General features: G+C 40.4%; 1 protein-coding gene across 2 annotated transcripts; it reads left to right on the top strand.

Moving 5' to 3' along the window:
• The first annotated feature begins 7,231 nt into the window (after positions 1-7,231).
• Positions 7,232-20,286, top strand: znf408 (zinc finger protein 408). 2 transcript variants are annotated; one of them, XM_020525620.2, is made up of 7 exons: positions 7,232-7,339; positions 9,324-9,420; positions 10,244-10,518; positions 11,404-11,477; positions 12,814-13,019; positions 14,404-15,357; positions 17,428-20,286. In XM_020525620.2, the coding sequence occupies exons 1-7, from the start codon at positions 7,286-7,288 to the stop codon at positions 18,681-18,683; spliced, it is 2,916 nt and encodes a 971-aa protein (XP_020381209.2). In that variant the 5' UTR covers positions 7,232-7,285; the 3' UTR covers positions 18,684-20,286. The 2 variants fall into 2 exon arrangements, with proteins under 2 accessions (XP_020381209.2, XP_020381208.1); XM_020525619.2 differs by having other exon boundaries at positions 7,338-7,441.
• Positions 20,287-21,985: the final 1,699 nt, after the last annotated feature.

Below are 21,985 nucleotides of genomic sequence, written 5' to 3'. Positions count from 1 at the left end.
AACCCTTTCAATCGCACATTCTAAACCTACAACCACTACCATTGAAAAGGGCCAGGCAGCAATATGCATGGCACCTGCAAGTTTCCATCCAAGCTCTACATCATTGTGACTTGGAACTATATTGCAATTCAGCACTGTTGCTGTGTCAAATCTTTGGCACTCACTTCCTAACAATACCTTGGGAGTACCCGTACCACATGGACTGCATTGGTTCACCACCACCTACCTTTTTTTTCTATTTGGCTTTTTAAATTGCATTTTACCATTGGTGGCTGGGCTTTCAACTGCTAAGTTGTGAATTTCTTTTTTAAAACTCTCTTCCTCTCTGACTATTTTTGCTTTAAAATGCACTTTAAAAGCAATCACGTTAACCAGTCTTTTGGTTATTTAACCTGATCACCCCTTCTATTGCCCAAAATTAGCAATATTTTCATTGATAATATTCTTAGTAAACACCTTGGAATGTTTTGCTACATTAAATGATCTTTGCAGAAGTAAGTTATTAATGTTTAGGGGGACAAGAAGATAGGAAGGAAAAATCTAAGAATGATTAAAAGAGTTGTATTTGATGATAGGCAGAAACATGAGCTACAAAACAAATTAATTTAATATTGGAAATCTCCTAGGGGGAAACAATATTGTTCTGGGGGCAAAGGAAGCATCAAAACCACATCTCAAGTGTAATTGAGCTGTATAGATCATGGAAGAAATGACCCATACTTACATGGTACCTGTCATAATCTAACAATATCTCAAAATACTACATATATGTCATCCACCCATGAAACATTATGTGACCCATTCATGCATGAAGCTTTTACTATGTGGTCTATCTTATTTGAAGGACTTGCACATGGGCCACCTACTTGTGAAGATCCTACCAGATAGCCCAAACTTGTTTGAAGCACAGTCCACACAGCTCATTCATGCATGAAGTGCTTACTATGTGGTCCACTTGCACAGAAGTTTAAGAGTTATTTAATCCATGTGTTGAAGATGATTCAAGAATTTAACAGGGATGGATAGAGAAAATAAAGTTTCTGCAGTGGTGAAGTCCATATTAATGAGGCATAGCCTTAAAATTAGAGAAACGCCATTCAGGGTGATTTCAGAAAACACTTCTTCACACAAAGCTTTGTGGAAATCTGGAACTCTTTGTCCCAAAATGCTGCTGAGGCTAGTTGAATTTCAAAACCTGATTGATAGATTTTTATAACGCAAAGATATCAAGTGTTATGAAATCCAGGTGGATATCTGGGCTTAAAATACAGGTTAGCTTGATCTAACTGAATAGAAAATTTGGCTTGAGGTACTAAATGGCTCATTCTTTTCCTATGTATGAAACCCTGACCAGTAGTTCGCCTGGGAATCAACAACTATCCACTCAAGAAAATGAGATCAGAACCTATTTTCCCTGGCTGATTCCAATATCTTAATTACAGCTGGTTATTATTTTTTAAAATGTTATCCTTTGTCTTTCTTGTTTTTTTTTCTTGCTGCTTTCCAAGTTATTTTCTTTCTGGGTTTTGTTCCTCTACACTTGTGACTGTCACTTCACATCTTACACTCGGTCATATACACTAAGCATATGCAAAAAGCTATATTATTCCATCAGGCAAACTGTTTTATTTGCTTGTAACTATTTTTAGTAGCTTGGTTCTGGTTTTGCAGAAGTCAAATACTCTATGCATTCCCTTCATCACCAGTGGCAAACACTCGCTACCAAGTGTGGTTGTCCAACTAGGAAATTCTATGTCAATGGTGATGGATTCTGTGGGTCCTTGTTTCCAGAAGGTGGAATTGGACCTCAGCCTTGAGATTCCTGGAATTCCTTTCTACAGTTCCTTTCTATGCCATGTCCCTCTGTTGTATCACCGCAGCAAATCTCCCACTCCCCAAAATAGTAACAGTTAGCTTATACTGCCTTCCATGTTGTTTTACCCAATCTCCAGCACCACACTTATCCACGTTAAATTGCACCTGCAACCAGATTATAATGAGGTTATGTATGTTTATAAAAAAAAGAACATTACCTTTATTATTTTATGTACCTAGAAAGGGAGAGTGATACATTGAGATATACTGTTACAGACCCTTTCGTCTTTGCCTATCATCCACATCCAGAAGGTCATTAGCCCACATACTGCTACCTCCAGCAGATGCCACCACCTGACATATATTCTCCTCCCCTCCTTTGTCAGCCTTCCACAGGGACTGTTCCCTCCAGGACACCTTGGTCCACTCCTACTTTACAACCAACATCCCCTCCACAGCACCTTCCCCTGCAACCACAGAATGGCTAACACCTGCCCATTTATTCCTCCCTCTTCAGTATCCAAGGGTACAAACACGCCTTCCACGTAAAGCATAGCGTTACCTGCACTTCACTCAATCCAGTCCACTGCATTCGCTGCTCACAATATGCTCTCCTCTACATTGGGGAAACAAAGCATAGACTGGGCGACCACTTCGCAGAACACCTTCATTCTGTCTGCAAAAAACACCCTGAGCTTCTAGTTGCCTGCCACTTCAACACACCACCACACTCTTTGGCTAACATCTCTGTATCAGGCTTGCTGGAGTGCTCCAGCGAAGCAAAGCACAAGTTGGAAGAACAGCACCTCATTTTCCACTTAGGAACTCAACAGCCTTTTGGACTCAATATCGAGTTCAACAGTTTTAAGGCTTGAGGCACCTTCTCCCATGACCTTATCCCAATCCCCACACACCGGGCCTTGTTATCACGTGGTCTGCTATTACACAAAACCCAATGTTAGCCACTAATTGTCCCTGTTAGTAGGTATTCGTTCTCCTAGGCTGACCATTACACACCCTTTGTCTGTCTAACTGTTCTTCTCTTCGGGTGCTATCTCCATCTAGTGTTTACTCATTACCCCTTCCCCCCCACTCCACGTTCTGCATAAAAGACAACCTTTTCCGAGCAACCATCTGTACTGAAAAAGGGTCATTGTACCCGAAATGTTAACTCTGATTTCTCTCCACAGATGCTACAAGGTCTGCTGAGCTTTTCCAGCTATTTCTGCTTTTTAATTCTGATTTCCAGCATGTTCTTTCAGGTTTATACTGTTACAAGTTGAGATAAACAGGCCAGCTTTAGCCCCCTGTGTTTGTGTAATAAACTTATGTTCTTTTGTTAAAAGTACATTGGCAGCCTCTTTTGATTATGTTCAATAATTAGCCACCATGATAACCAAATGAAAGAAAAGACATTAAACTTATGGTCAATCACTCTGTGATCTGGCTTGTCCACTTTTACTTTCAGCTGCAATCATAACAAAGTATGGGCTCTCGGCTGGATAGGAATGCATTGAAGTTAAAAGAGACATTCACCAATCTTTTAAAGAAACATGCATTTGGTAGAACTGAGCACAAAAACAGGAAGAGTTGTTGAGAAATATGACTGGAACTGAAACCAGACTGCAAGTTAAAAATATCTTTGACTTTTGTTAAGACTTTTTCTGGGACTAGAAAATGTAACAGTTGATTATTTTAAGGCAGTGTTTATCTGTACTTACTCCTCAGCACCACCAAAGGCAGCCTTACTTTAAATCTTTGACTAAAGTTAGCAGATCGATTGAAAGTAGAAATAAAAACAGGATCTTGTAAGAATTAAATGATTTGAGTCATTACGCAGCATTTCACCTGTGGGTTAGGAAATTACAATCTCAAGTCACTTGGGTTTTAGGAAAATACAGGATAAAATACAAGAACAATTTTGGTGATCAAGATTTCATGAAAACATCATGAAATTTTGTTAGGCATATAATGCATGTTTTTATTTATTCATGGGAAGAGGGTGTCACTGGCTTGGCCAGCATTTGTTACCTTATTGCCTAGAGGGCAGTTAAGAGTCAACCACATTGCTGTGAGTCTGAAGTCACATGTAGACCAGACCAGGTAAGGATAGCAGCTTCCTTGTCTCAAGGACATTGGTGAACCAGATGGTTTTCCCAACAATCGACAATGGTTTCACAGTCATCATTAGATTCTTCATTCCAGATATTTTGTTTGTTCTTGAATCCAGATTCCACCATCTGCCAGGGTGTGATTTGAACCCATGTCTCCAGATCATAGAATCCCTACAGTGTGGAAACAGGCCCTTCAGCCCAACAAATCCACACCAACCTACAGAGGAGCCCACCCAGACACATTCTCCTATAACCCACTTAATCTACATATCCCTGAACACTACAGACAATTTAGCATGGCCAATCCACCTAGCCTGCACATCTTTTGAATGTGGGAGGAAACTGGAGCATCCGGAGGAAACCCAAGCATGCACAGGGTGAATGTGCGAACTCCACACAGGCACTCACCCAAGGAGGGAATCACTGAGCCACCATGTTTCCCCATTTCCTGTATTCTGTGGATTAATAGTCAAGCAATAATGGCCCTAGGCCATCACCTGCCTTTCCATGTCAAGTAGTGGGAAAACACCAACTATCAATTAAACTTCTGCCTTAATTGTGAGGCCAGCTTTCAAAAAATGATTTAGCAACATCTTAATTGATTATGTAGGACCTGTATCTAGCATCAAGAGTGAGAATAAATATCTTTTAGCTATTATGGATGTTTCAACAAGATTTCCTGAAGCAATGCAATTGGGGAAAATGGTAGTGGAAAAGTTAGTTCAGTTTTTTTGGTAAGATATGGATTACTCAAAGAAATACAATCAGATTAAGGTCAAATTTTGTATGGCAAATATTCAAATGAATAATTCATGCTTGGGAATAAAATATTTCAGGTCTTCAGCTTATCCACAATCTCAAGGAGCATTGGAAAGATGGTGATGCTGAACTTGTATAAAACACTTGTTAGACTTCACCTCTGGACATCGTGTTTTAGGAAGAATGTAAACACATCGAGAGAGCTCAGAAGAAATTTACAAAAATGGTACCAGGTATGAGAAACTTCAGTTATAATGTTAGATTGAAGACGTTGGAACTGTTCTCTTTGGAGTGAAGGGGACTCAGAGAAGCTCTGATAGAGGTTTCCAAAATCTTCAGTTTTTTTACTTCAGTTGTAGGACTGGACTATTGCTGGCTGGGCCAGTATTTATTGCCCGTCCCCAGTTGCCCTTGAAAAGGTGGTGGTGAGCTGCCTTCTCGAGTTGTTGCAATCCGTGTGCCGTATGTTGACCCACAATGCTATTAGGGAGGGAATTTCAGGATTTTGCCTCAGCAACAGTGAAGAAACAGCAATATATTTCCAAGTCAGTTGGTGAGTGGCTTGGAGGGGAACTTGCAGGTGGTGTATCTCCCATGTATCTGCTGTCCTTGTCCTTCTAGATGGAAAAGGTTGTGGGTTTGAAAGGTGCTGTCTAAGCATCTTTAGTGTGCTGGATAGCGTGGATAGGGAGGAACTGTTTCCACTTGTAAAAGGACATGAATGAGCAGGCATAGATTTAAAGCAAATGAAGCAAGGGCAATATAAGAACAACCTTTTGCACTCGGCAGTAGTGAGGGTATAGAATGCACTGCCTGGAAGTGTGGTAGAGGCAGGATCAATTGAGACATTCAAGAGGGCATTGAATGATTAGTTGAATATAAATAGTGTGCAAGGATATGGGGAAAAACCAGGAGGTTGGCACTAGGTTATGAAGCTCATTTGAAGAGTGAATGCAGGCATGGTGGGGCCAAATGGCCTCCTTCTGTGCCATTAGGATTCTGTATCTTCTTAGCTGGCATGAAGCTTTAAGGAGAAAGATCAGAGCTTATTTTCAATAATGTCTGAATGATTGGGATAAAGGAATAACCTTGTTACTGTTTGCCATTAGTGATGCCACTAAGTCCACAGGATTCAGTCCTTTTCAAATGATATATGGGCATGATTTGGGAGGATTCCTTAAACTAATTAGAGAAAAAAAATGATAAGCTCAAGCCTAGCGACTGCACTTCCGACCTAAGTTTCTGAGAAAAACTAACCAAATTATGTGATAGTAGGAACTGCCGATGCTGGAGTCTGAGGTAACAAGGTGTGGAGCTGAATGAACACAGCAGGCCAGGCAGCATCAGAGGAGCAGGAAAGCTAACGTTTTGGGTCTGGACCCTTCTTCAGAAATGGGGGAGGGGAAGGGGGCTCTGAAATAAATAGAGAGAGGGGGAGGCAGTGATAGAAGGTGGATAGTGGAGCAGATTGGTGGAGAAGAGACGGACAGATCAAGGAGGTGGGGATGAAGCTAGTAAAGGTGAGTGTAGGTAGGAAGTGGGGGTGGAGGTTGGTCAGTGAGGTGAGAGGAGCGAATAGGTGGGAGAGAAGACGGACAGGTCAAGGAGGCGGGGACGAGAGGGGGTGCTGGTCTTGGGATGAGGTCGGGGGCGGGGAGATTTTGAAGCTCGTGAAGTCCACATTGAGACCATTGGGTTGTAGGGTTCCAAGGTGGAACATGAGGTGCTGTTCCTCCAGTTTTCGGGTGGCATCGTTGTGACACTGGAGGAGGCCCAGGATGGACATGTTGTCCAGGGAATTGCGGGGGGGGTGGGGAGTTGAAGTGGTTTGCGACTGGGAGGTGTTGTCCTTTGTCGCGAATCGAGCGTAGGTGCTCCACAATGCGGTCTCTGAGCCTCCGCTTGGTCTCCCCGATGTAGAGGAGGCCACATCGGGAACAGCAGACACAATAGACCACATTAGCGGATGTGCAGGTGAACATCTGTTTAATGTGGAAGGTTTTCTCGGGGCCTGGCATGGAGGTGAGGGGGGAGGTGTAGAGGCAGGTGTAGCACCTCCTGCAGTTGCAGGGAATGGTGCCAGGGGTGATGGGGCTAGTGGGGAAAAGTCTTCAGAAACGTCTTCGGAAAAGAAGGGTCCAGACCCGAAATGTCAGCTTTCCTGCTCTTCTGATGCTGCCTGGCCTGCTGTGTTCCTCCAGCTCCACACCTTGTTATCTCACATGTCAACCTGTCTTTTCAACTCAGAACACAATTCCAAATTTTCATTTAGGGTTATTTAATATGAGCACTTTCCTCTTTACGTTCAGGAATATAAATACAAATTCAAGGGTCTGGCCTTGTGACTTGTTACTTCCTTTTTTTTAAAAATATAAAGGAAACCTGTCACTTACTGGGCACAAATCATGGTGAAAAAATGATTTATGAAGCTATAGTTTGTCTGACAAGTGGTCCTTATTATAACTGATGCCAATATTTATTTTGGTTTAAATTTTAGCCAGAATATAACGCAGAGAGTGCTTATATTAATCATTTTTCAGTTTGCTACATTCCAGGTGATTCCTCCACATTTGTGAGTTCTTGAGACGGGCGTGGACATGGGGCCGGAACGTTTGTTGCGAATTAATGTTGTTGCAGGGAAGCAAAGCAGGGTAGGTTGTCCGTTTAAATATGAAGTCCCGCGGCGGCTTTGTTGGTGATGCTGGTGCCTTCAGCTCAGGGATGGAGTTTGATCGCGTTTGACAACAAATCAGGTTAGATCACGCTGTAGGAAGGGAGGAAGAGGGAAGTATCAGAGTGGCGAAAACCAGTCGTAATCTTCGAACTATCAACTAGGCCGTGCGGGGCACAGGCCTCATAACAAGTAACAGATAAATGCAGAGCCTGCTCTTTCTAAGAGAACAGGATTACATTCTTACCAAGACTTGTGTATTTAAAACACTTTCTTATTAATCTTGACCATCTGATTAATAGGATATCAGTCGCAATTGAGTAGATATTCAACGTTTCATGACTTATTGTGTTACTCGTAGAGCCATAGAGTTGTACACCATGGAAACAGACCCTTCGGCCCAACGCGTCCATGCCGACCAGATATTCCCAAATTAATCTAGTCCTATTTGCCAGCCTTTGGCCCATATCCCTCTAAATCCTTCTTATTCATATACCTATCCAGATGCCTTTTAAATGTTGTAATTGTACCAGCCTCCACCACTTCCTGTGGCAGCTTATTCCATTCTTGCACCACCCTCTGTGTGAAAATGTTGCCCCTTAGGTCCCTTTTAAATCTTTTCCCCTTCACTTTAAACCTATGCCACTAGTTTTGGACTCCGCTATCCAGGGGAAAAGACCTTAACTATTCATGCCCCTCAAGATTTTATAAACTTCTATAATGTCACCCCGCAGCCTCTGATGCTCCAGGGAGAATAACCCCAGTCTACTCAGCCTCTCCCTTTTGTTCAAACCCTCCAACCCAGCAACATCCTTGTAAATCTTTTCTGAACCCTTTCAAGTTTCACAATATCTTTCCTATAGCAGGGTTACTCTTGTAGGTGTAATTCCCCCAAATCCTTTGTCTTCTATTCTTGTTTCTTTTCCTTTCTGTCTCCAATTGGCTACCAAACACTTTCTTTTGATACTTTATGTAAGTCTCCCACCTCCTGTGTCTTCCTTGCATTCTCTGTGTTTTTGTGCATGCTGCATCAGGCAGTCGCCAGTCACCACTTTTCCTCTTGCCTTTGCAAAGAGAGTTAGAGGTAGACTCAAGGCTCCATCCCTGTGTTCCATATGGAACTCATCTGGGCATCAGTATGCTTGGCCTGCATCATGCAAATGATGTCACAGCAAACTGCATCCATATGTTTAACTGCCAGACTGCCTTTGAAGGGAATGGAATTGAAATATTCACATCATGTGTCATGTATATAGTATGAATAGTAATTTATGTGGGTCTCTGTGTGTAAATATGTTAGGTAAATAGTTCAGTTGCTATTAGATTGATTGCCTTAGCATTTCAAGCAAGCACAGTTTTAACATTGTACATATAGACCCTGGAGCATTACTGAAATCTATCATTAGAACTAAGTTTGTTGGATTTTCTTCATTTAAGAGAATAAATTGGAATGGAAAGCCACTCAGCCTAGGCACAGTTTTGCTGACATCGTCAGTGATATCCACATCCCATGAAATAATAAATAAAATTAGACTGTTCTCTTTTTTCACTCATTTGTTTTTGGTTTCTCCATGAACAGACCATGTTTAACAACACTTATACATTGGGTAATTAGAGCATGGAGCCTCTTTGCTTCAGACAATAGGTTTCTGGTAACTTGTGCTGTGTGAGAAGTAAGGGAGAGGTGATCCATGGTGTGTTGGACCAGACTCATCCTCAACTTTTAAAACTCCCTATTTAACCCTTCCCCATTGCAGCAATTGAATGAGAGGCGGCTTGATTTGAGTTAAACTCTTTTATTCAAGCGTAGTTTCCTGTGGTAGAAGTTAGAATTCATTAAATGCATGTCATTTTGACTAGGGCAGGATTCAGTTAAGATTCCCTTGGGAGTGGACGACTGAAATAGGTAGCATTTGTTCTGTTTGATTTTTCTAGCCTTGAATTAAAAGGAGTTCTCTTTATAGGTATGTTCCAAAAAAATGCCACAAGTAAATGAAGAAAGTGAGGAGCGAGGGCTAACTGAAGAGGGCCTTATTCCACCAGGTCATAAGCAGCAGTTATGTAAGTAAACTCCTGTATGTATTCTTTTGAAGAAAAAGCTATCACTAATGGCATAACTGACTCAGACGATGGTGTCTAATTCTCAATTTGTATTAAGTTAGTAGATCTCTGTTAAGGCAACAGTTGAAACAAGGATGTTGCTTGTGTCTGTACCTTAGGCTAAGGGGAAAGAGGAAAAATAAACCAGTGTTTCCATTCTTGCCTGTGATTAAGCAGCCCTAATGGAATGGCTAATACATGGCCAGTATGTGCGATTACATTACAAGATATTAACACTACAGCAACATTTTGTATTTTTCTAACACATTTAACATAAATGAAACATTCCAAAGTACCACATAAAGCACTCAAACAAATGGGCATGATGAGTGTTGGCAGTGCAGTTTCTTAGCTATTTTTCACAGATGCTTTTAAGTAGGATTGAATGAAATGGAACAGAAAAAACAAGGACATCATCCAGCACCATATACACTCTTGCCAATGCTGCCATTGAATAGTTGAAGCTATGCAAAGATAAAGATCATTACTATATTAAAATAGTGTTCTCCTACGTTTGTTCCATTTTGGAGCTTCGTGTTGTACTTGCAAAATTGTGCTTGAGTGTGCGGGCAGGAAACTACACAGCTTTCATAATTCTTTCACTTCCCAGCAGTACTGAGAATGTTTCAGTATAAAGTCTCTTAGCAACTAACCATGTTTAACATTTTAGCACCAAGACAGAATTCAGTGAGCATCCACAGCTTTATGCATTAATCTGATATTTAACTTGCTTTTGTCTTAAGCTTTAAATATTGTGTAAATTTTATTGTTTTTTTTCTTTTAGTCTGTGAGGACTGCCAGGAGTTTTTTGAAGATAGATGTCCAGTGCATGGCCTGCCATCTTTTATAAAAGATACGCCTGTGGAGTTTGGGTGGCCCTGCCGAGCCTTCTACACACTCCCTCCTGGTCTGGCAGCAGGGCCTTCCCAGACTCAGAAGAAAAAGCTGGGCATCTGGTGTGTTTCTAAGGCACTTCCCAGAGGTGTTTTCTTTGGACCACTCGAAGGAAAACTAGAATGTGATGATGTAAATGGAATACCATGTTTCATTTCAAAGGAGGTATGGAATATGTTAGTAAATTCTCCTATACAGAGACTGCATGATAGATGGGGGATAACAAATAGTTACATTCATCAGTCCAAATTGGCAATTAAAGGTCAGAATGATGAATCTTTAAATTACTGTGGAGATCTTTCATTCCCTGGTGTAGAAATGCATGTTGTTCATTGAAATTTTTATCTTTGCCTTGCTGCTTTTTAGGTTTTGCTGGTGATTTGCATATTTTTAAATAACGAATCCAGAATCAAATCCCATTGTAATTGTCAGTATGCTTGAGTCCTTGGCATTTAACATGAGCACAGCAGTTTTAAGACGTGCCAAGAAGTCAAATTCATAACCATCCACCTCCCATCGGATTCCAGGAGCTGCCCGATACGGACAAGAGTAAACTGAGATGTAGAAAAAATTGCAAAAACTGTCTGGCAGGAATGAAATAAATCACTCCTGGTTGGCTGCACTCTAATATTCACTTACTGGTATTCTGTAAGTTAGCTCCATACAAGTAAGCAAAATTAGGATGTGACCGATGATGGCTTGTCTGGTGGAAAGGTGTTCTTGTGAATGATGTTTTGTTAACAAATGACTATTGTTGAAATGAGTTAGATTTATAGCATGTATTTGGGAGAGTTATTAGTTTTAATTAAGGTCTTAAATAATCACACGTTTCTGACTTAACAGACCTACAACATATAAATAATGTTGACATCCTTTATTAAAGTGAGGTGTGCAAAGTTGCAGTGCAGTGTAAGTGCCAGGCAACTAGACAGACAGCCTTTGTGTGATAAACAGTGACAGTGGTCTGACTGTGAATACACAATTAATCTGGGTGTTTTTCATTCTTTCATTCTTTCATCCACTATGACTGACTGATTATCTTTACCACAGTTTAGAGAAAATGGTGACAAAGTAGAATTACCAGAATTACAGAGGGTCAACCAGTCATTCTCAAACTGGATGAGGTAATATATTCTTTATATATACATATAATACACTCAGGCACAATCTTGGAGAATATTTGTTGTTACATTTTGATTTATCCTGAATTGTAATTGTGTGGCTAACTTCTCATTTCAGTTTTAGAGGATTGAAATATGAAAGTCCTGTAAAGGGCTAAGAAGGTAATGTGTGTTGGCATCTTGATCCAGTATAGTGAGTCACTAGCTCAAACCTGAAAGCATTCAACAAAGTAATTGTTTCTAGTTTCGAGTGCTGTTCTAACAATGGAGGCTTCCAAATACTGACATGCTTCCAATGTTTTTATCTGCTGAAATTACTTACTTGTTCTGTCATCAATGTAATTTGATATTCATAATTTTAAAATCAACTGACTTAGTAAGATAGTCACTCCTCAATCAGTGTTACTAAGTTCTGGACCTACCTCAGCCTTTCAGCGTGATCAAACGGAATTTAAAGACTGATGAGTCCTCCCATAGTTGTTGATCGTTCCAGGGCTAAATAAAGCAGCAAAAGTTTAATCTACTTGATTCTTTTTCCTTTTCTTAATTATTAGTCCCCTCGCAAAAGTGAGAAGTTGCTGCAGTCACGCTGTTTGTTTTTTTTTCTGACTTTCCCAATGCACAGAGTGCAAGGACAATGAATTTTAAAGATGCACAAAGCTTGTAAGATAAAAACACCCTGAAGATAGTCATGAAACGGTCAAATTGACTGTTACTTATTCTACGTGCTTTTAATTTGTGACCACCTGCTTATCTTTTGAATAATGTCATTCTAGTATTTTAAAATATTTTTAAATCAAATTTAAAAAGGGGCTTCAGTACCAGTCACTGCATGACTTGTTTGTAAACTGATGATTTACTCACTTCTGCTAAAATATTTGCTGATTTACTCTCTCAAATCTAAATGTTTCATCCTAGATAGATCTCAAAAGTGGATTACATGGGAACTATTTCATGATGTAAAGGGTTCAGATGTATTAGAGGATACTGGAGAATTAGCACAGTATGAATCTGCTCAAAAGGTTCAGAAGGTGTTATAAACAGTGAAACTACTTTGATAATTTATTAGCAAAATCCCTTATTTCTCCAAGTTACATTCCTCCGTCCCTCCTTGTCTCTGCCCCACCCTCCAGCACTTCAGGGATATCTCTGTGCTTCTGCTTTGCCTCAGAATCAGGACATACATGAGCGTAGTGTGGGTATTTTAAATCAATTATTATACATTTGTAAATAGTTCAGTAATCGGCACTGTGATTTGTTCAGATGGTCAGCTGTTAGTATCTACAGAAACCCAGCCTTAAAAGTTGGCTAGTAAACTTGATGATTTTTCTTTCCCCAGATATGCAAACAAGGCGAAAACAAAAGCAGAAAGCAATGCAGTCATTTTCCAGTTTTATGGAAAAATCTATTACAGGGTTTCTAAGACTATTGAACTGGGCCAAGAACTTCTCCTATGGCCAGAGGAGAATCAAGTTCAAGTCACACACAAAATAAAAAATGCACATACGGACAAGGAGACAGTTGAAGTTCTCACAGATAAATGCGGTATGCAATCTGTTATCATACTTCATTGTAAATACCATGTAGTTGATGGTTTCCATAGTTCCATAAAGAGGATGTACAATTTATGTTTCTGAAGTTCCACTTGGATACAATGTAGAATCATCATCCATACTTGCACGTGGAATCTACTACTTTGATTTAAAGGTTGCTGTGTTTGTGGATACTAGTGATGTGTATTTGGGAGTATTCCTGCAAGAATACTGTCATGTGACTGTATACACGCTACATTGCACCATAGTGTTTGGTTCATTCGCTCCTTATCAATAGAACACACTGTCTGTTTCCACCACTCTTCTGGTTGTTGAGTTGCAGTGTTTTTCCATTCCCAGTAGATAGAATAAGTTCTCTGTTTCTACCACTCCCAGTAAATAGGAAGTTTATTTTTGGTCCCCCTTGCTAGATAGGGCAAAGTCTCTGGTTCAACTGCTTTTAATAAGTAAATCTCAATCTCTGGTTCTGCCATTTTTGTTTCAAGGATTAAATAATGGGGACCAGTTGCATCAATTTGGGTTTATTTCATTGAGTTTAGAAGTTAGTGGAGTAGTCTAATTGAGGTGTTTAAAATGATGGCAGGATTCAATTTGCCCAATATAAAGAACCATTTCTTTTAGTGGAGGATTCCAGAACAGCCGACCGTTATATTAAAACTAGAGCCGTACTAATCAGCGTGAAATCAGGAGCTGGTCAAAATCTAGAACTCTCTCCTGAAAAAAAAAACTTTGAATGCTGTGATTTTCAAGACTGGGGTCAATACATTTTTGATGGGTAAAGTTATCAAGGGATAGGGATCAAAAATGGGTAAATGGAGCTGATGTACAAATCAGTCATGGTCTGATTTGATTGACTGGATGGGTTAATACCTATCCTTATACTTGTATTCCATTCCTGCTAGAAAGGAAACAGTCTTTTCCTCAGCCAGTCCTGCTAAGTAGAATAACACCTAAGGTGCCATGAAACTAGCAGATGAATGTTCAGTGTCTACAATTAAAACTCACATCTTTGCTATGTGAACCCATGAATGGAGATGTTCAGCTATAGTCACTTGATCTTCATGATGTTCGGCTTTTACAAATTTGTTTGCTCCCACAGTGTCTTTAGGTGGTATTTTAACAAAAGACCGTTGCCAAGAACAAGTTAACAGTAAGCAGCTGATTTCTGCTTCACACATTTGAGTTTTGAAACACAATACTCAGCGTATACTTCTACTTTAAATATTAATTATGCTTAGATAATAGCTTCAGTCCAATAGAGTTGCTGTGGAGAGGTTTGTTACTGTACAATTTTATTGCTTGAGCTAGATAGGTAATTTCCTATCATTACATAGAGACATGCTTGTATATTGAATGCTCTGACTTTTTGCTAACAGATGTCCTGAATGAAGAGCCCAAGGATAGTACATCATCACATGCTGATGACATGCCAGCCGGGTCTCCTCTGTCCATGCCACTGTGCACCAAATCACTGATAGCTGAAAAACAGCCAGAAAGCGAGAACATAGTTAAAATAGATCAGCCAGTTAAGAGATCACAGAGGCTTCAGTTCAAACACAAAGCTCAGAATACATCATCAGAGAAGAGAGTGAGCTGGGTTGCTTCGAGACGACAATCAAAATCGAATGGGGCCAATAACAGTGAGGAAGTGCAGTCCCCAGCTCCTGTCTCCAAACAGGGTAATAATACTAAGAAACAGCATGACCCTGAAAATGACAAATTGGCACAAGACGCTGGAGAAATCAAGTCCAAAAGACAGAATAAAATTAATCAGTGTGAACTTGGCGAGAGGACCTTGAGGTCATCGATGTGCAGCAAGGGTCTTGGAACCTCTGCAGCTGGGAAAGCTCAAAAGCACACTGGACTCCATTCACAGTTGCTGAACCAGCAGCTACCAAAACAGGGCACTAGAAAGAAAGCAATGTTGAGAGACAACCAGGAAAATCTTAAAGAAGCAAAAGAGAAATGCTGCTCTCAAAACACAGAAGTCAAATCTTCAGGGAATCATGGAGCAAAAGAGAAATCAGAGAGTGATTTGGCCACGCCACGCAAAGAGAGAGAGGGGCTCAAGCATCCTGCTGAAAATGGAGAACAACTTCAAGCTATTGGCAAACGTAAGCCAAAACCCAAATCCGGGAGCAGGAGCAAGTTCTGCCGGCGTGACAGTTCCCAGATTGACCCCAGTGAGAGGAGGTACAGGTGTGACGACTGTGGAAAGGGTTTCATCCAGTTGTGCCACCTGAAGAAGCATCGGTTCACTCACACCGGACACAAACCTTACCTGTGCACAGAGTGTGGGAAGAGCTACAGCTCGGAGGAGAGTTTCAGAGGTAAAAGGAAGGGGCTACCCAGAATTTATCGTGGTCATTTTCACACCAGAAAGGGAGTTGTGGACTTTTTTTAAAATACATCGTATTCTCTGTCTTACCTGTTGTAGTTGTAGACCAGTAAACTTTATGAAAGAACAGTGAGGAAATGCTTCCAAGTTTTACGTAAGAGTCAATTACCTATTGATGCTGACTTAAACCATTTTTGAAATACTTCTGTGTGCCTTTCAGTGTCTCCTGTTGTAATGCTTCCTACGTCAAAATGAGGGGGTTTGTCAGACTGATGTACAGACTTCACCAAGTGTACTATTTCATCAGCAGCAATGTGGCTTGCTTGAGTAGGACCCAGTACCTTTTGTATGACTGGCACTTCCCATCTGAACAAACTATCAGGCTGCTTGTGCAGGTAGCTGATGGATGATCATCTAATAGTCTTGCATTTCTTTGTGGAATACCTGATTTTTAACACCGCATCAATCTGTTTTAAATGTAGGAAAGGGAAAGAGAATTTAAATTATGTGGCATGCTTCATTATCCTGAGAGTTTAAGATTATTTGATGTCGTCACTGTTGTACTTGGGGAAATATGAAACACAAGCCATTTTCTTCACATTAGGACCCCATGTTTTAGCCATGTTGGTATGTCAGGGAGAACTTTCCTGCCTTTCTAATAACACCTGGGGGTTTTCCATATACTGGACCAGTTGGATTCTGACCGTTACCGAAACAGTGACATGAGCTAAATTCCAGAAATAGGGTGAGAGTGGTTGCCCTTGACATTGGGCAGCATTTTGCCAGGTAGGGCATCAAAGAGCTCTCTCAAACCTGAAGTAATTGGGAATCAGGGAGGAAGGTGTTTGCTGATTAGAGTCATACCTAATACAGAGATGGTTGCAGTTATTGGTCAGTTATTATCAACCCAGGACATCAATCCAAGTGTTCTTCAGGATGGTATCCTCGGCCCAACCATCCTCGGGCACTTCATCAATGTCTCTCCATTGTAAGGTCAGAGTGGGGATGTTCACTGATGATTGCACAACATTCAGCACAATTTGTGACTCCTTAGAAACTGAGGCAACGGTGTGCAAATTCAGCAAGACATGGACAATATCCAAGCTTGGGTTGATAAATGTCAAGTCACATTTGTGGCACAGAAATGCTATACAGTGACCATCTCAACTAAGAATATAACCATCTCCCATGATAGTCAATGGTATTACTATCAGAGAATCCACAGCCTCAACATTCTGTTAGTACCACTGACCAGAAACACTGAAACAGAAACTTGCCATATAGATACTCTGGACACACGAGCAGGTCAGAAACCAGGGATTATATGGTGAGTGACTGGCTTCCTGACTTCCAAAGTCTAGCCATCATTTATAAGGCACAGTTCAGGAGTGAATGAACTGCTGTCCACTTGCATGCATATGTCCAGTTCCAATAATGTTCGAGCCCTAGCTTCCATTCATACATGCATGCCATTAACAAGTCTGGAGCATTGCACACCCACACACGCCATTACTGATTCTGCCACAGACTTTCACACTTGACATGCAATTTTGAAGCCATCTAACCCAAAGGAAGTGCGAATTAGTTCCTTTCCCCACCTTGACAAAAGAGAGTCCCTAGTTGTTTGTTAGTAAGGGCTGTATTGCAGCTTTGTTGGGCAAACAGCAGTTAACATGCATTTTTCACAGGTTACATGGTGAGTGGCCCAGCTCACTGTAAAATGTGTGAGCACTTTGGCATCATTGTTGTGTCAACAGCATGAACACACACCAGCCCCAAATGAAGGAAGAGTTTTCCCACCATTGTAGAACTTCAGCTGCATCCTCATGTACCTCCCAACATGCTGCAGCACTATACTTCTCCACAGAAGGTAATGAATTAGTTAAAGGAAAATTGAGGGGCTAAAATAAACAGACATCAGGCTCATTTATCCCTAAGGTAAGATCCACTAATCACAAGAGTGTGACCAAGAACAGACAGACATGCATGTTTTGATAGATCATTCTGCACAGGTTGCTTGCTTTTCGCTAAATAGTCTTCTATTCACCTTTTGTTTCAAAAGCCCACCAGATGCTGCATAGGGGTGAGCGGCCATTCAAATGTCAGCAATGTGACAAGGCGTATGCGTTGAAGCGGGATCTGCGAGAACATGAGCGGGTGCATTCTGGCGAACGTCCATTCGTATGCAATGAATGTGGAAAGGCATTTGCCAGGCCACCATCCCTCCGGATTCACAAGAAGCTGCACCGCCTAAAGGCCATGAACCTCGGTAACCCAAAAGCTTGCCGCTGCAGTGTGTGTGATAAAGAGCTGGCCAACCCAGGCTCGCTGAAGAACCACATGAGGTTACACACAGGTGAAAAACCGTTCACTTGCACCTACTGTGGCAAAGCCTTCAGGCAGATTGGCAATCTTCGGGGCCACCAACGAATCCACACTGGGGAGAAACCATATAAATGTGAGGATTGTGGAGAGTTCTTCTCTCAGTTGCCCGAATTGCGGAGGCACCGGATTTCACACACTGGGGAGGTCTATCTCTGTACAATATGTGGTAAAACATTAAGGGATCCACACACTTTTAGAGCTCACGAACGCTTGCACACTGGAGAGAGACCCTTTAAGTGTAACGAATGTGGGAAGGCATATACCCTTGCTACTAAGCTTCGCAGACACCAGAGAATTCACTTGACTGAAAAACCATTTAAATGTGATGTATGTGGAAAAGGGTACACCATGACCCAAAGTTTAAAGAGACACCGGGCATCCCACAAGAAAAGTGATACACGGAGTTTAGGAGAGGTTGCAGAAGCTATTGCCTCTTTGGAAAAAGAAAGCCCTGGAAACAAAACTATTGCTTCTACTCCAAAGCAGGTTAAGAAAGATGGCTTAAACACTATCAACCAAGAGACTGTTGATTCAGGTGAAAATGAAAGTGTTGTTTTAAACCTTTATGTGCACACCATTGAAATGGTAGAAATCCCAAATACAGAACACAAGGAGAATGCAATACCAAGCCTTGAAAACCAGAACTCTGGTGAATCCACTGTTACATTCCAGCAGGTGAACAGCACTGAAGGAGTGGATAGAGACCCCCCTCAAGATGTTGTTGCACAGGCATTGGTAGGAAGTCAGCAATCTTTCAATGAAGATATAATAGAAATAATTATTCCAGACACTGAGGATTATGGAGAAAGAGTCACTACCAGAAACTGTGTTACAGTAGAGCAGGAGAAATTGGCCAGTAACACTGTGGTTATTGAGGAAGATATTGGATTTAATTCTGTTGCTGAGATTATAGAGATATCAACTGGCAGTTGAATTCCAATACCATTGTTTTTGTTAGTATTTCTGACTTTGTATTAAAATTTGTGAATGATATGTTAATTTTTTGGATTTATTTCACGATGTATGACTCATTTGCCCAGAAATACCCATGTCTACGTTGATATGACAGTGGAAGTTGCACCTTTGCACTCAACTCCCGTTGATGGCTTTGCGGGTGCAATTACTTAAATCCTTTTTTAATATATGAATCACCTTTTTTCCAATGGATTTACTTATTATCCAATTTAAAAGTTGAGAATTGTGCTTAATAATGAGCATGTGGAAGAACAGATTCAGAATGTTGTTAGTGGGGTTTAATCAAAACTTTACCCGTCTGGGATTTCTGGAGTATCTATAAATGTTCAGTGCATAGCCAAGAGTTAAAAGCAAAATGTTGCAAAACAGTCAGAAATAGCTAGTTTAGCTGAATGAGGCCAGCTGTCAGGGTCAATGCAAGAAAAGTCAAACACCAAAGGGAGCTCTAATTCACACTGCATGAGAAAGAGAGTGCAAATTGGTTGGTAAATGGACTCTGGTCAAGGCATTGTCATGTTTCCTCGTGCATTCCACAAGTGACCCCATGCTTTTTGTTTAATTGAACAATGTGCAAGACCTAGACATGTTGTTTATGTTTGCAGAGGATAGACTCTCTATGAATATATATATATGCAAGCCCAATTGATAAACTTAAATTAGTTAGTGTAATTTTCACACACTGTTCATTGTTGAGTCATGCTAGTCAATTGTGGGCTAACATTTAATGTAGGACCCACTGTCTAAATTTTGTAACTCAATTTTTTGTAATGGCTGTATCCTGTTGGTAAAGATACTATTTGTGCACTGTGAATTGTTGCTTCCTGCTGAGATTTGGTATTCTTGCTAAGTTCAAGTTAACCTTCAACATCATGTCTCCTTTTTTTAAGCAATAATCAAGTTCTGTATTATCAAGCAACTAAGTACCTCGTTGTTAAGTATAATAAATGCTGGAGTTATTTCTTCGTTATGACCTAAAAATAATTGGTCTATGCTTGTATCAGATGCATCACAATTGTTAATAGTTCAGTGTGAAAATCATTGTTGTTTGTAAGGTATGTATGTATTGGTTAACAAGATGTGGAGCTGGATGGACACAGCAGGCCAGGCAGCATCAGAGGAGCAGGAAAGCTGACGTTTCAGGACTGGATGCTGCCTGGCCTGCTGTGTTCATCCAGTTCCACACCTTGTTATCTCAGACTCCAGCATTGGCAGTTCCTACTATCTAATGTATGTATTGGTCATCTGTTTCTTCCATGACACTGACAAAAGCTGAATTGCTGTAGCCCCAAAAGTACTCCACAATGTAGATTTGTTAAACTGAGCTGCTGAAATGATTCCAAAGTGCAATCTCCTATGATTCAGGTAACAACAATCAGTTAATTTTAATTAATTCATTCAATTATTTCTACCACTGAACTAGTAATGCAGAAGACTCTGACAAATGATCAGAGGAAGTGAGTTCCAAACCAACAAGGCAGTTTGCAAGTTTTGAAATCAGGTCAAATGTTAAGGAAATAAAACGTGGTATCAATAAAAGAGGCAGTATTGTCTTAAAAATCAACTCATTCATGACAATGGATGACTCTTTCTTAACTCAGAGCAAAATGCGTTTTGTACAGGACCATTTGCAGTGTTCCGAGAAGTCTGGCTATCATCACTTCAGGGTACCTAGGAGCAATAAATGCCAGCCTTATAAGTGAGATTCACATCCCCAGAATTATCTTTTTTAATGGTTATCTTGAAGAGATTATTCATTGGAGATACCAGTTTTTTTGAAATAATAATTGATGCATAAGCATATCAGAATGTTAATTTAAAACAATAGTGTGTAAACATGAATGACTGGTGTTACTTTCCATGATGTCTAAAAATTAAGGTGTGATATATTCTAATCAAAAACACACACCATTCTTTGAATGGGAGTTTCTTTTTACTAGTATGGAACATATATATCAAAAGTAATTGTCAAATGAAAAGGATTGTGAATCTGGTGTTGCAATACAAGACTCTTTTGGAGCTCCTGACGGATTAACTTAAAGCGATAGCAAATCGTTAGAGTACTTGGTCTGGTCTCTGAAAATTCACTGTTTTTCATCATATTTTGTGTCATTGACAGATTTAGCAACAGAGCTCAGAAGTTTAGCTCCTCTCAGAATTTCCTAAAGTGGCAACTGATAGCTGTCACACATAATTGGCGAGTTACAGAAGGATGCAGTATTCACAGAAGAATTCATTCTTCTCCGGCCCACACCAGCACAAGTTTCACCATGGCACAGTATGACGGCTTGATCTGAATCTACTCCAGCCAGAACCGAGATCAAACCCCATACTGTAGGGTGGCACAGTTTGATCTACAACAGTTGTTGAGTACACCATTGTGGATCAAACGATCCTTACGCCTTAAGGAGTCAGAGATACTATGGCAACATGTACTTTGATTTGCATGTTGTGTCTAGAGTTATGGATAGTGATGGTCGAGGCTCCGATTTTCTTTCAATGGCACGGCTGACTAGGAATCTCTTCCTTCTACCTACAGCCTACCATTGGCTCATGTTGGAAGGTTTTGGAGGTGGATATGGAGCCTGTTTGGCCTCATTATGAACTCCCTTTCTTGACCAAGTCCTCCAAAAGTAGGGATGGCACTGTTCTCCTGGGGGATCATTAGGGCTATCAAATCTGTGCTAATGTTTTTGTGCACATAAATTGACCTAATTCCACTCTACTGACCATTCTTCTACCCTTTAAAAGGAAATCATTTTTTGTGAAAAGTCTAAATTCTAACTGCCCTCTGTATAATTAGTTTTCTAAACTCCATATTTAATTTTCTCATTATTTCAAAAATGTTCTCCTTGTTACAGTCCAGTAGAAATAAGCTATTAGTGTTTGCCTGATAACACCCCTTCTTGATCTTCAAGGGCTGAAACATGTCATTATTCAGTTCTAAGAGAATAGCCCAAAGTTCTTAAGTCTTCCCATCACTGTGATCCTTCATCCCCAGTAACGTGCAAGTGAATATGTTTGTGTTGATTTTCCTGTAATGTGATTTGTAAAACTATTCATTACATTCCCAACCGTGGCCCAAGTTCTTGAACTCATTAAAATTTACGTCTTTGCTTTTGCGTTCTATGCCTGTGGACACTATCCATATGAATAATTTTGCCTTTTTGTTGCGTTATCTATTCTTTCACCTTTCGGCACCTGTGTATTGTCACAATAAAATTCCTCATTTTTATTTTTAAAATTCCCTTGTATTTCAGAAA

The sequence above is a fragment of the Rhincodon typus genome, chromosome 17 (genome assembly GCF_021869965.1).
Source record: "Rhincodon typus isolate 14 chromosome 17, sRhiTyp1.1, whole genome shotgun sequence".
NCBI classification, from domain to species: domain Eukaryota; kingdom Metazoa; phylum Chordata; class Chondrichthyes; order Orectolobiformes; family Rhincodontidae; genus Rhincodon; species Rhincodon typus.
This window is presented reverse-complemented; position numbering and strand designations above follow the sequence as displayed.

What these genes read in the sequence shown, in the direction of transcription:
- znf408 (XM_020525620.2), top strand. Translation starts at nt 7,286, where the DNA reads ATGGGGCCGGAACGTTTGTTGCGAATTAATGTTGTTGCAGGGAAGCAA. An exon ending in CATGTTTCATTTCAAAGGAG is followed by an intron (nt 10,519 to 11,403) that starts GTATGGAATATG and finishes TCTTTACCACAG; the next exon opens with TTTAGAGAAAATGGTGACAA. An exon ending in TCATTCTCAAACTGGATGAG is followed by an intron (nt 11,478 to 12,813) that starts GTAATATATTCT and finishes TTCTTTCCCCAG; the next exon opens with ATATGCAAACAAGGCGAAAA.